Source organism: Protobothrops mucrosquamatus, unplaced genomic scaffold (assembly GCF_001527695.2).
Source record: "Protobothrops mucrosquamatus isolate PMUCROS unplaced genomic scaffold, P.Mucros_1.0 scaffold_257, whole genome shotgun sequence".
Lineage (NCBI taxonomy): Eukaryota > Metazoa > Chordata > Lepidosauria > Squamata > Viperidae > Protobothrops > Protobothrops mucrosquamatus.
Window position 1 is genome coordinate 3,276,647 of NW_015386333.1, and position 15,392 is coordinate 3,292,038.

The 15,392-nt window shown below is 36.4% G+C and overlaps 1 protein-coding gene across 1 annotated transcript in view; it reads right to left on the reverse strand.

The window, feature by feature from the left end:
- Positions 1 to 11,250: 11,250 nt before the first annotated feature.
- Positions 11,251 to 15,392, reverse strand: part of TANC2 (tetratricopeptide repeat, ankyrin repeat and coiled-coil containing 2) — a 525,040-nt gene continuing 520,898 nt past the window's right edge. The window contains exon 26 of the mRNA XM_015831510.1: positions 11,251 to 13,424. Coding sequence (XP_015686996.1) covers positions 11,483 to 13,424 — 1,942 coding nt within the window. The 3' untranslated portion in view covers positions 11,251 to 11,482. The remainder of the gene's footprint in view (positions 13,425 to 15,392) is intronic.

A 15,392-nucleotide genomic window follows, 5' to 3' on the forward strand; every position in this document is an offset into this window, starting at 1 on the left:
TAAATGTAAACCCACAAGTCCGTAATGCATTTTGTGCCAATATTTCCATTTTTAGTATCACATTTTTAAAAATAATTATTCATTTTAAATGCTTTTCTAACTCACCTTTCCTCAATCTATTTTCCTTCAATATTTTGACAGTTTCAGAATTCCTAAGCAGTATGATCAAATGGTGATCAATATTTTGCTTCAGAAGAACCACCAAATCTGAGAATTCAAAACTCCTATCTGTGAATTCTCCCTGACATCTAGTGGCCAAATATGGTGATATAGAAGCTAGCCAGAGAAATTAAAAGAGGGTACTCAGTATCCCCATGTCTAAATTCATTAGCATTTCTTTTGTCCTACAGGATCTGCTATTGGTAATTTTATAATGAACCAAGGATCCTGGAACTCTAAATCTTGAGATCCCCATTCCACATTAATATTTTCTATAAATTTTGCACAGAATGTGAAGGTTCAATGAAACGATGCTTTTAGACCTGAAAGAATCCTACAGAATATGCTCCTGGGGATTCCTCTCATGCATTCTAAGTGGTTCTGCTTTGCATTTTTCTTTTCTACTTTTCTTTTCTACTTTCCCTTTTTCCAGAGAAAACAGAAACAGAAGAAAAGATAACCAACCAATCAGTGAGAAACTGTTTGGGCTGCTGTAGTTGGAAATGATCTAAGTTGTGGGATTTAGACTTGTGCCTAGTATCTTAACCATGTTGGCATCAGAGGATCTATCTGTTTGGGAAAATTCACCAAAATTATTGTATGGAAATTTATGATTCAATGTAATAAGCTTGAGTTGCAATTGTTTTCAACAAGCTGACTGCATGCCATCCTGCACTAACAATTATCATGGCTTTAGTGGGTAAGATGGAGTTTTTAACTTAGTGTCGCCAATGCCTAAAGACTAGAGTTTTCTCATAAATAGATTTATTTTAACCTTCTAAAAAATAGAAATTGTCAGTGTGGGTTTCTAATAGAATCAAAATGTTCCCTTTCAATCCATTACAGTACTGATTCAGATTGAGGAACACACAATGGTATTTTTTTTAAAAAAATTCTCTTTACAACCTATACCAAAAAAAAAAACCCAAAAGAAGGCTACACTGTTATTAAAAAAATTCAAACAGAGCACCAAAGCCCCAAGACAAACAAGCTAAATAAATGTCATTCCAAATGATAAAATTAAGACATGCCAAAAATAGTTTGTTTGACATACTATCCCCATTTACTGAGTTTCTACAATCCTATTTTTATGGAATTTGTGGGGAAGAAATGACAAAACTGAAACAGTGAATATATAGAAAAAAGAGAATAGACTTGTTTCCATCCTATGGTAAGAGGTGACAAGACAAAAAGTGTACACGAAAAATGCCCAGTTAGATCCAGATGTTACATTTGATTGTACAAAATGGTGCTTGTTGATTTGAAAAGTGAACCCTGAACCTGAGAGAAAAATGCTGGATGATGATGACGATGATAAGAGGTGGCAAGCTCTGGAAGAGAAAGTTGCAGGAGGCATTTCTTGGTGGATCATGTAAGAAGATCAGGGAATGGAAGAGAATACAGCTTAGTAGGCAGCTCAGGTATTTCAAAGGGATTGGTCTTGGTGTACAGGGTTTTTTTATAAGTTGTTTCCTAGGTGAAATTGTAACCGGAATGTCCCCATATTTGTAGCTGCATTTTCCTCCTTGGCAGGAGGATCTAACAGGATCCCAGGAGCAAGTCTTGGTGTATTTATGTAACATCTAGGTGAAACATTTGATTCATGTCGTTTACATAGGAAACAGTTGGTTTATACTTTGTACTGTAAATTATACCTGCTCCCTAGAATCAGATTTATCTATTCAATGCTACAGAAACATAACTGAGCCTCACATAGTAAAATAACTATTTTTTTTCTGGCAAAATCAAATGTTTATGTGACATTGTGAACTGCTATATAGGCAGTGGTAGCAAAGAAACTCAGCACTAAAGAATGTGCATTAAGAGTCACCTTGAATTGCGAGATGAATGGCAAATAAATTTGAACATAAAAGAGACATGGGAAGACAAATTATTACATGGCCAGTGCATTAAAAAAATAGCACATAAAGCAGATAATAAGAGATCTGGCGACATGACCTTTACTACTAAGAGCAGTAAATTGAAGAAAGAGACAGAGGGTCCAATTCTGGCTATACTACACTAAGCTTTAAGAACTAATGCATACAAAGCCAGAATTGAGACAAGAACAATAGATAGCAAGTGCTGCTTCTATAAAAGAAACAGTGGTTAGCTGCTGCAAGATCACATAAACTGATTACAAGCAGTGGCGTGACAAAGTAGCAACAATAGCGCTTTTTAGAAGATCTGCAAGAATATCATTTGCTTGCAAGCAAGAATTGGTGGGATCATAACCTAGGGAAAATAATTGAAAATGAAGTGCTGTGGGACTTTAAAATTCAAACCTAGACACCTGCCACTGCCACATAGCACCCCAGACCTAGCAATTGTTAATAAGAAAGAAAAAGAAATCTGGGAAATGCTAGTACCTGAAGACAACAAAGTAAAAGAATTGGAGAAGATAACAAAATACAAAGACCTGCAACTAGAAATAAAACAACTGTGGCAAAAAAGCAAATACCAATTGAAATAGGAGCCTTGGGTGCAATCCCAAAACAACTGGAGCACCCTTGAATACCATCGGCATTGACAAAATCACTATTAGTCAATTGCAACAGGTGGCTTTACTTAGAACAGCTTACATCCTGCAAAGATACCTATAACACCATCAAGCATCAACGTCTGACTATTCCAGGTCCCTGGGAGACTCAGGCCTCTAATATTATTGGAGAGTCAAATATCTGCTATGACTATGGGAATTTCTATGCTATCTCCATCCATCCCCTTCAAGCTTTAAGGACATTTACTGCAGGTAGAAACAACTATTGTTTCTCACCTGCTGATGGAAAGAGCAAATTTTGGTTATATAACCCACAGAAGGAGGCAATTAGTTTTATAGGCAGAAATGCATTTATTTAAAAGATATCAATTTATTCAATTAGAGGGAAATGATGCTTAATGATGTATTAGAAATATGTAGATCAAAATTGTATTTTTTAATAATCATGTATCTGTTTTTCTGGCCTTGTCCCTCCCTGTGATTCTGGCATGCTGCTCAGTGGTCAAAGTTATATACTTTAGTTTGGCTATCCTGCTTTTGGATTAGCGTCTGGGTGTACATGTGAGTTTTGTGAGGAAAGCTCCTCAGATAGCATAGGCAGATTGAGCCAATGGATGTGTGCAGGTACATGATTACAAAACATCATATTTAACGCCCAGGTCATTTTCTTGAACATTGCACCAGTAATAATAATAATAATAATAATAATAATAATAATAATAATAATAACAACAACAACAACAACAACAACAACCTGCTTTTTGCTAAAGCAGTTGTGAGAATTATTTACCTAAGGCTCTAAGACAGGCATATCTAATCCATGGCCTGCTTTGTTAGCCCTGGGCAGCTAATAATGCAGCCCCACAAGGTAATAAAATATTTAAAAATAAAGGAAATTTGATATTATATACTTACCTATGTCATATATTTTATATGCATCCCAAAACAATTCCTCTACACTCAATGCGACCCAGGCAAGCCAAAAGGTTTGACACCCATGTTCTGAGGAGCTAAAAATACTAAATAAATTCTAGGTCTCATATTGCATATGAAAACATTCATTTTCTAGAAATTTCTGATTTTTTTTCAAATATTATATATCACATAGCATTTTAAAACAATTTATTTTCTTATATTGGTAATATCCTTTTGTAAATAAGTTTGGTATCAATAAATAAGTTGCTTTAAACTTTTCAGTTGCTTGTGGTTAACTTTACAAAGCACAGCAAGGGCCTTTTGTACCTCAATCTGACAGTTATTTGGGACCAAATACTGTAAGTGAAAATGTGTTTTAATTAAACATTAATATTGCACTGAATTTGATTACTATTCAGAATTTGATTATAACTCAGATGGTCTGCACACTTAGCAAAAATGTTAAGTACCCCAGAATCTTATATTTTATTTTAAAGGCCATGTAGGGAATAAATAATACATTCATAGCAGATGTGGGTATGGAGAAATATTCATATGATTTTTCTGAAGAACAAGTAGAATTCATAACTGACATATGCTGAAATACAATACTGCAATATTGTAGTGCCATACTTTCTATTATAGAGTAATCTCAGCTCTAGTCTTTGTTCCCATAAAGTCAATCTCTCTCTTTCTCTCTCTGTATGTGTGTGTGTGAGAGAGATTGTTGTCTGCTATTTATTCCCAGAATTATGCTGTTTTTTTCATTCTTACACCCTACCCATTATTATCCAAATGATTATTACTTTAAAAATAAACTAAAATTCTTCATACATTATTTTATGATTAAATAGGTATACTAAGATGTGTGTACACATGACTTTGTATTTACAAATGGGCCAATAGAACAAAGCTCTGTGGTGACTGGATTGAAAATTCATTTGGTACACATCTGGAAGAGAAACAATCTGTTTTGCACTTCCCAAGATAATGCTCAAATTAGAACATATTGAAATATATTGGAACATGATATTTTTGATATCAGTTTTTTTCCAACTTTAGAAAACACTAAGCTAGTACAGAATCTGCATGCCCTGTTATGCAGATTCCTATTTTCGAAGTAGTTATATATAAATATAGAAGTGGGACAAAATGGATTGAATGAACCTGATAGGTTGCTGTTACATGGCTAGTACTGATTAATTGTACAAAATCATTTTTATTAACAGGTTATGCAGGAATTTGATCTAATATTCATAAAATACTTGCAGCATATTTCTCATTGAATTAATAATAATAATTAACTATATGTATTTCAGAATGTTATGAAATTCCATTAAATAGAATCTTCCTAATTTTTTTCTATCATGGCTATACTTCAGTTGTCTTTTGAAAACAAAGACAAATCTAGTATTTTAATATATGCAAAAGAAACTGATTGATATTGGATAAAATTATGTTGGTAAAACAGATTGGCATTTTTTCAGACATGTTCCATTCTACATCCATTCCAACTGAGATAAAAAGTCTGAATTAGATAAGGAATTCTGCTCTGACTAGCATTGCTTTGAACCAATGCTATAAAATAGAACCTTTGTAACAAAGGAGTGATACATTGCAAGAAATACACATAAAGGATTATTTGTTAACTCAACAATTAAAGGATAAAATGAGATAGGAAAATTAATGGAGAGTGCTTTTTCCACTCCATGAAGTGTCAGAATAGATGTGTTGAACATAGTAGTCAACCACCATTTCCAAGTATTAACCATTTATAAATAGTACATTTTAATACATACAGTTCATTGTACAGGTTACAATCTGTATACATTAGGGAGGGGCTGAGGATAATGCATTCTTTTTGAACTTTTTCCACATCTATCTCACAGCTTACATGTACAGACAATAAAACTCTGCTCAAGCAAATACAGTGAAGGGAAAGAAACACATTTCTTTCCTTTATACAGGGGTGGCCAAAGGTCTTAACTGACTGCAGGGATTTGTGCAGCATCCCTGCAATAAAAGATCACAACTGTGTGGTGATTCAATATATCAGTAAGAGAACAGAACATGCAATTGAATATTATACTGTACAGGGAAAATCTTTACATCAGATTGATAGAAAAAAGGAAAAGGAAAAGGAACTCAGTATCTTTCCAGCAAGTTGGCAAACCAGAAAGATTTAATACAAAGGAATGTGTGTTGCTGTACAGAGGCAGACAAGGCAGGCAAAATGTCTCAATGCTCATGGGAAAGAAATTGTTATAAGAAACATATTTAAAAGCAAAACATTCATTCCCTGAAAATATATCTTCTATCTAAACATATTAATGCCTTGCACTCTGTAGAATGAGTAGTAACAGTAAATAATGGTAGGAAATGGTTTCAAGGTCTGGTAGTTGTTCAGGTGGAATAAAGTCAAACTGTTTCAGTTCTCTCATAGTCTTTGTGATGGCAACAAGCAAAAAGCATCTAAACATCTTCCTTTTTCTTTTTTTACTTCTAAGCAAGACTTCCAAGCAAGCAGAAAAGTGTAGAAGCTCATTCCATTTTATTAAAAGCCTCTTGAATATACACTTGTTTGAAATGTAAAAGCAGTCCTCTGTTTCTGCATTTCAAACAAGTGCATATTCATACATTATACCAAGATCCTAATCTGAAATAGCAATTAGACAATACTGTGTTGAGGTTCTATAACTTAATTCAGTTACCATTACACAAAATAGCCTGCTATGAAATTTCAGCCCTTAATATGATTTTTCTTGTTAGGGGAGCAATAATAATCCAACAATTATATTCAAGTAATTAGGGAGGGGAGACTCATTTTAGCGATCTACCCCTTTGTGCTTGTGCCTTAGTTTGTCCTTTCCTTTTCACAGCAACCATAAATTCAGTGAAGGCATCTAATATGTAAAAATAAGTATACTAGGTTTTTGACCCCTCTGAGCCCTTTTAAAAAGCTGAACTCTGAATAGCTGAAGGTCCTGAAACTCCAGTGTTAAGTAATGGAAGAGGGGGAGAGAGATGCAGCTTGCCATTCAAGAAATTACTATGGGCTACCTTAAGGAGAGAAGAAAAATTTCTAGGCACAAAGTGTTTTTTTAAATGTAAGGTACAGAAAAGCTGGCACTTCGGTTTTTATTAGATGATTTTCTATGGAGATCATGAACAGTAGAAATTTGTTAACTCCTTTCTAAGGCCAAATGAACTGCTTGGAATTTCAAAATGGATGCATTTTTATTCCTTTTTTTAGTCCATTAATAAAATATGAAAAATTAAACATACTACCTTCCTTCTTTGCCCTCCCCATGATACTTTCTACTTCACTGAAACAGCAAAATAAGTCCCATTTCCAGTTATTTGATATTTTTGAGAGTCTCAAAGAAGCTCTTTTCATATAAGAATAAATAATTGAGCCATTTACCAAGCTAGCAACTCTCTCCCCTGGAGCCAAACCAAACTTAACATGTATTACTTTTCTACATTATTCTTAGGACCTGATAGCAATTTTACTTGGACCCAGCTTAACTAATTGTTTCAAATTCTTAGAAGTCTCCATTACAGTACTAAGTCTCCATAGACTCTAGAAAGCAAATTCAGGGGCCAAACAAGACAAAATTAATGTCTGAATGCAATTAACATGGCCATTTTTTAATATGACTAAGCAGTTAAGATGGATCAGTGAAGACAGAGAGGAAGTAGCTTCCTCTTTCTGCCAGTTAAGCTGTTTTATATTTAATAGGAAGCCTCTGTTGATGATTTTGGAGAGGTAATTTTTGTAATGACCTTAGGAAAGGGAGAAATAATTCAACTTCACTTAAGACCGCTTAGGCTTCATATTTTTACTAGAATCAGTGGTACATCTTTGACAGCCGGATGCTCAGTAAGTTAGCATCTAGATTTTTGTTCACGAAAATGTCCAGTGAGCAAAAAAACTTTTCTGCAAAGCCCGAGTAACACCATGTGGTGGATTTGGTAAAGCAAGCATACATTCACAGTAAAAGTCATATAGGACTTGAGGCTGTGATTTATTTGGTATGTTGATTTCATAGAAAATAGTTCTGAAACTCCAACTTAGGCATGTGATGTGCACACATGTATAAATAAAAAGATTAGTACAATATTTTTGCATGTCTTTAAACAAACAAAAAAGCAGCATGGCAGATCAATCTGTGATGTGGTATTAGCCACTCTCTCTTAACTATCCTGAGTAGAAAAAAAAACCTCATTTGAAACTTTTTTCAAATGAAAACAGACAATTAAATATATTATTTTGTGCTGTGTTATATCTCAAGACAGTATATGATAAGCAATAAAGAACTAAACTGAGAGCAAATCCAAATGGAATTCTTCTCTGGCAGATCTTCAGAGAAATATGTCTTTTATTTCATGTGAGATGGGTATTTGGTAACTAAAAGCACAATGATTAAGCCTCAGATGCACCTAAAGAGAATTACTGGAAGAACACAGCATATTTTTCTCTTTGTACTAAAAATGATTTCAACTTTTGAGGCTTATATACAATGTCAGTACTTGTGCTGTATACCTTGAGTCGTTGCTTCTTTTTTAAAACAAATATATTGAACGACAAGAGCTTTTTGTAATGTTGGTATCATTTATGTTTAAATAACCATTACTGATCGTAGAAACAGATGCAACTATAAAGTGCACCCAATTTACAAAGAACAGGCGGCAAATCCATAAGTGCAAGAATCCTGTGAAATCACAACACAGTACTGTTAAAAAGGGACAAAGGGAAAATTTTGCCCAACAGCAGTAATAGATGCCTCCTTTTGGATGAGTATGACATTTCTTTTACTGACTCTCAAATGTTAACGATTATGGCACAGGGAACCCTATGACAGTGAAAGTGGAGCCAAATTCTGGAAATTATCAAGGTAGATACATTATGATTCCACCTTCCATATGACAGAGATGGTTTTTTAGTTATTTTTAGCTTTATTTATCAAGAAAGAGTGGATAATACCTCAGTGCACATGCACTGTGGTACAAGTGACTATCTAAAGGCCCAAAATCAGAACACAATTATCTGACCCTCCTCTGTCTATTGTGAGAAAATAGGTTCTAGTTTTTCCAAGATATAAGCCAGACAAGTGCAAAAATGTTTTTGAAATAAATCACTGATAAACATAACTTTGTTAATGCAAATTCCAGTTTTAAAGAGTTTAAAATTGAAAATAACCATTCTTAATAAAGCAAGGAAAGTTTTACAAGACCCAGAATCCAAACCATCTAGGAGATTAAAAAAATGTGCGGGGAAAAGAGCAGTGGCTTTATCTATTCTGATAATAAAAAAGCAAATATAGAGTTGCATCTTTAGATTTTGTTTATGAAACTTTTCCTTCACTTCTCTCACACTCCTGCATCATACATACACATTCACACTGAAAGAAAAGAGGGAATACTATTGTTGGTTTCAGTAAGTTAAATAAAACTGAAGAATGCCCCCAGCTCTTTGAAAAAAAGCATTAGCAAAACATCTGAGATTCTTTGACACTAGCATGTCATAGCATAAACCAATCAGAACAGTAATTTTCTATGGCTGTTCTACAGAACAGCAAATTTTGTACTGTGACCAATTCGGAAGGGAAAAAATATGTGCAAAAAGTTATAAAGGATCAAAACCAAAGTAAAAGTTCAGGTAATCCTAGATTTACAATTGATCTCAACATTTCCATTACTAAGCAAGATAATTATTAAGTGATTTATAACCTTTCTTGCCAGGGTTATTAAGTGAAGTCACTGCAGTTATTATATTAGTAACACAGTTAAGTGAATCTGGCTTCCTCTTTGGCTTTGCTTGTCAGAAAGTTGCAAAAGGTGATCACATGACCCAAGACCATTGCAACCATCATAAATACTTGCCAGTTGCCAAGTGTCAAATTCTGATCACGTGATCATGGGGATGCTGCAACAGTCATGTGAAAAACATTTTTCAGTGCTGCTGTAACTTTGGTTATTAAATGAATATAAGTCAAGGACTACCTGTAACTCTTGGAAATGCTACATTCCATACTCAGAGAAATATGGGAAGTTATAATAAGGATATAGAAATGACTAGGAAAAATAGTGATTAAAATTGTTACATTGATCTCTTTGCCTTTCTGAGCTCTTTCAGGAGACAGGAAACAAAGATCAATCTCATTTTCAAGGTGGAATCTTTAAGGATTAGTAAAAAACATCTTTTATCACACCCTTCAATTCATATGAAGGAGCTCCTGAATAAAGCATTTTTAAAAAGTAGTGTCATAAAGCACAGTGGAAGGTGTTCTGTACTTTAAAATCACTAGGATAGTTTGACAAAAATAATGAAGAAAAAGGGTCATTTTTTAAAAAAATATATAATTTTCATTAGTTGATAAGATCAATTTAACCTCTGAATGATCAAAATGCAGAGAAGGCAAAACATTATTTCTTTTTTGGCCTGATTTGTGTTTCTGCCCTGGAGATGAGCTCTCCATAGCATTGATGGTTTCTTGATTCATATATGCATTCATGGAATATTCTTCAATCCCTTGTTTTCTGGCACTTCTCAACTCACAAAATTAGCTTTTGTGAACTAATTTAAAGTGCTTTCTGGAAATGGTATGGATTGAGAATATTTGCATCAAGTGTGTGCTACATTATTATTTTCTCCTTTGAGATCACTGGCTTCATTAGCTTGCAGGAATTATTAATCGCTCAACCTTTTTCATTTGGATTGAAAAAGCAGTCCAACTTCTAAAACCAAATCATATAACTCAATAACAAATTACTCCAAAATATTCTAAATTATATTATGACAAAACTAGAGAAAAAAAGTACACTTGTTCTAAGCGTTTAACTTCAAATGCATGAAAGAGTGCCCATCTGTAATCCAGGAAGCCTTGTGAGAGAGTACCAGTGCTAAATCTAGGCTGGGGGAATTAAAACTACCATTCAGTCAGTTCCTCCTTCATGATTCAAAGTAGAGTTTTCTAATTTTAGATACCCAGATAGTACTCCAACCCCTCCCCCCAGGAAACATAAGCAATGGTCAGAGATGATGTGGAGTATAATCCAGTATCCGGAGAACCAATGATTTAGAACATTTGGTTAATTTTTTAAAAAATTAATTTTACTGATTATCAATATCTCTACAATATGATTTGTTCCAACAGGAAGACAAGTGCATTAGAAAATAGGCTGGATATCTAAGATACAGAATGAAATCAGCACTGACTGATGGGCTGAAGTGGAGAGAACTTTAATTTCTACCTGAATATTTGTTCATATGCCTTGGAAAAAGTAACTCATTGTTTTTCAAAGCTAGTACCAACAGAAGGATAAGGGAAAATGCTAAGAATAAATAATAATGTGATTTTTTTTTAAAAAAAAAATGCAACCCTATTAGAAAGTAGACTGGGTTTTATGCATAGTTCTTTGTTAATACTAAAAACAAAGACCCCCCATTCTCACAGGTTAATAGCTCTTTGGACATAATGACCTACAGGAACTGAAAAGTGTAGTTTCCCAGCAGAAATAAAGGTCAGTACACAAAAAATGGTCAGACTGTATTTCAATCAATTCAGTTTTGAAATTAAAACTTTTCTTCAAAGAGCTGGTTACTTCCCTTGAGTGTGTACAGAATTTGACTCAGCCCCCATACTATACATTTAATTAACTAATTGTCAGCTGAAAATTGTATGGTGCTGGCTTTCTCTGAGGTCAGCTGTGTATAGAAAATAATTTGGAGCATGTCTTGGACTGCCTCATTATCATACAGAAAACACAGGATATCCCCTGGGTGGTAGTCTGCTACTGAATAAAAATCTTAGAAAGGAAGAAAAAACAGCAACGTAAGATGTGAATTCAGCCAGGAAAAATGTGCCAAAAAATAAAAGGCTCTTACTCCAAGATACATCCATTTTAAACATTAGACTCCACAAATGGTCTCTTTGGTTTGATTGGGGATGTCTGCCCTTGCCTGGAGTCTCTGGAAAGTTGCCTATAGAGGTTGTCCTGATATGCCTGTGCAACAGGCAGTGTCCTGGCCACCTTAACATCAGGATATGAAGAAGTTTGGCTAACTCTTTCTAGAAGATCTCCTCTGGAGCCATTGGCCAAAATTCCGTGTGGACTATAATAGTCATCCTCCAACAAGTGGCCATTCTGTGCATTGTTAGTTTTGTTATAAAAGGCAAGGCTGCTGACTGAAGAAGGTGGACTGAATGTTTCTGGCTGAGGAAGATTTCCAGGAGATGTAGGGCTTATAACGGTATCCACTGAAGATACAGCCCAGGTTCTGCTTTGTTGATGTAGGTGAGGATACTGCTGAGTCCGGGCTGTTTTATCTATGATTCCCATGAAAGGTGTGGTCCTCGAACGAGCAGGTTCACTGGGATAACCACCTTGGGTTGGAGATACTGGGGAAAGCTCATCACATGATCTGTCATATGCTGGCTTAAGCGGAATCTCCATCTGCTGAACAGAAGCAGAAGGGCGGAATGGGGGAGTCAAATTGGGAGTAGAGGAAATGCTATTGCTAGATGGGGAAAATCTGAGACCAACGCTTTGAGAATGAAGCAGAGGTCTCGGAGTTGGTGGATGAGGTTTTATTTCATTGGAATTTAATGTAATGGGTCTTCGTATCAAATGGGAAATGTCAGGAGAACCAAGTTGACTAGAGGGTAGAGAGGAACGTTCCAAATCAAGCTTTGCATGACAGACTGGATAGTAGGAAGCTGACTGACTCCGCCCAATCTGTGGGGTTTGACTATATCTCATCCCACCACGATAAGCAGAGGAAGGTCTTTGTGGAAGATCCTCTTTAGTCAGCCCTCCATGCTGACAGATTGCCCCTGCACTCAGACTGGCTTGAACATGCTGCACAGGTCGCCCATCTCCCATTATTCCCCCAATAGAGGTCTGATACACCAACCGATTTTGGCCCCCAGTCATTTCTGCTAATGAAGACTGAAACTTGCTGGCCACAGAATGGGATACTTGGCCATAAATTCCTGTTGGGATTACAGTACTACAATGGCCAGCTGAACTTGGCTGGTTGCTTCTGACAATCTGTGCCTTGGCAGGCTGCAACCTAAGTCCTTGCTGTGGAACTGCAACAGGTAGTGGAAGCATCTGGAAAGATCTCTGTGTCATTTTAGAAAGTGGAGATTTAGGTCGACTAGGAAGTTGAGTGATGCTGGTTTCTTGCTGGTATCGTATTGGTGAACCAGACTGAGCTCTGTAGACACCCACACTATCTGCAGGAGGGCTGGCTCGATACTGAGGGCCTCTACGAAGGGGTGAAGGAGGTGGGCTTTGATAATCTTTCCCTTGGCTACCAATTGGCGGTGGACTAAAATGGTAAGAGGAGGGCTGGTGAGCAGGAGATGTGTGTGGAGGACTAGGCCTATAATGAGAATTCTGGTGCGTTGGAGAAAGTGCTGGTGAGGTGGGTTGATATCCTTGCCTTGTTGGTGATCCTATAGAATTATTTGATCTGAAGTCAAAGACCTGATGTGAACCAAGTGGTGAATTGGAGATGTAGGCAGAATCCCGGTGGGCAGGGGAAGATGGTGGGCTTTGAATAATGGGCAATGTTGGGCTAGGTCGTGACTCTGTCTGCAAGCCAACAGAAATGTTTTCTACATCTTGTTCAAGATATTCTTCTTCCAAGATATCTTGTACTGCATACAACTCTTCTTGCTGTGTTTCTGATTCAGATGGTGCAAGGGGTTGTTGTTGTAGTTGCACCTGTGTCTGTCTGCACTCTTCTTCTACCCGCATAAGGAGCCGCTGGATTTCACGGTTGTTCGGACAAAGTTTGATGGCCTCGTTCAAATCCTCCAGTGCTGCTGAAAACTGCCTGTTTTATCCAAAAAGTGACAAAATTAAAAAAAAAACAAGAGAGTAAAATTTACTCTGGATAACAATGGCTTTAATATGAGTTTGGTATGCATAAAAGTGTAGCTAGTTGTGAGGAGGAGGATTTCCACATCTTGCGAACAAGATTATTCAGCCTTGTGTGTTTCTTCTATTTAAGAAACAGACAGTATTTCCAAGATTGCACTTGGTAACAAAGACAATATATTGGGCTATTTCAGATCTGTTGAGCTCTGTTCCTCCACTATTTTAGGTCTGAGCATATGCCAGTTTAAGGCTCCAAACAAAAGGCACACTCTGGACTGCTTTCAGCCAGTGGATTCTATTCTGAATATTGCTGTCTTGGAAATGAAGAGAACAAGGATAGGATAGTGTCTGACAAAAAATAATCCCCCACAAGCTTTTGCCTAACCTATGAGGAACAAAAGGGTGGGAAATTTCAAGGGAGATGGGTTGTCATTTACAGGGACACTGGTAGATTTTGAACAAAATAGCAATCTAGTTGTATGTTTCTGATTGATATTTATCTCTACACTTTTCATGCATTTTGCTTTCTTGTTCAGTTTTTAAAACACACAAATGTGTTTTAAAAGCATAAAAACTATTGAACACCTAATGTTTGACCTATACTGATTGTTGATGCTGGGAGGCAAGAAAAGATTTTTTTTTTCTGTAGACCCCAAGAATCTGAGTAAGTGGAAGTCCTAGAAATTAATGTGTTAACTGTTTGAACAACATACTGCCAACTCTGGAAAATCAAATAAAACAGCATAAATGTGGGAAACCATAACACTGACTTGCAGTTTAACTCAATTAGTAGAGTTCTGACTGTGGAATGAAATTTAACTACAACTAGGAGAGACCCAGAGAATGGTATAGAGCAGCCCAAAGGGACATTCTTGAGCTAAGGAATTAAACCGTGGGATTTTCAACTCAAACTGGCAGAAAGCATATTCTTGTTATCTTAGTCAATGAGCTGATCAAATAGGATAGTAGTGTCTGAAAGATAAAGCTCTCCAATAACTTCAATATTCTGAAACATAATCCCACCTTAAGCACATGAACTGGGCCCATTGAACATTAATCATAACATATATATATATATGTTTCGCCAAGACACTTCCAATTTTACGCGGGAGAAAACCCAAATAACCAAAGACCTACATACAAACAATATATATATATATATGTTTTCTGAGGTTTTCGCAGGTGTTTGTATGTAGGTCTTTGGTTATTCGGGTTTTCTCCCGCGTAAAATTGGAAGTGTCTTGGCGACGTTTCGACGAAGTCCCATTCGTCATCTTCAGGCTGGTGTCTTCAGCTTCGTGCTTCTAGGAGTAGTGTGTGATCGCAACTGTTTCTTCCTTTTAACTGCCAGTGGGGTTTGAACTGATTGGGTGGGAGCTTGGCTGTGTTCTGATTGGGTGGAGGTAGGGTTGCCAGGTGTCCACTATTTGAGTGGACAGTCCGCTTTTTCCCCATTATGTTCACTATTTTTTTCACAAAATAGTGGACATTTTTTTTATTCAAAAGCTTTATGATGAAATGGTACGTAATCTAAAGCTGTACAGTCTACTTTTTTTACTACTTAACCCCCCCCGCTTGTCCGCTATTTTTTGGCAACCCTAGGTGGAGGTGTGTTCTGATTGGTTAAGGAGCTTGGCTGTGCTCTGATTGGCGACACCTTCATAATCTGGCCACATGGGAAAGAAAAACTGGACAACTTCCTCACACACCTCAACAGCCTACACTCCAAAATACAGTTCACCATGGAAACAGAAGCTAATAACCAACTCCCCTTCCTGGATGTCCTAGTCTACAAGAAATCCAATGGCTCCCTAGGACACACCATCTACCAGAAGAAAACACACACAAACCGCTATCTGCACGCACTCTCACACCATCACCCAGCACAGATCAACTCCGTAGCCAAGACACTCATCTCCAGAAC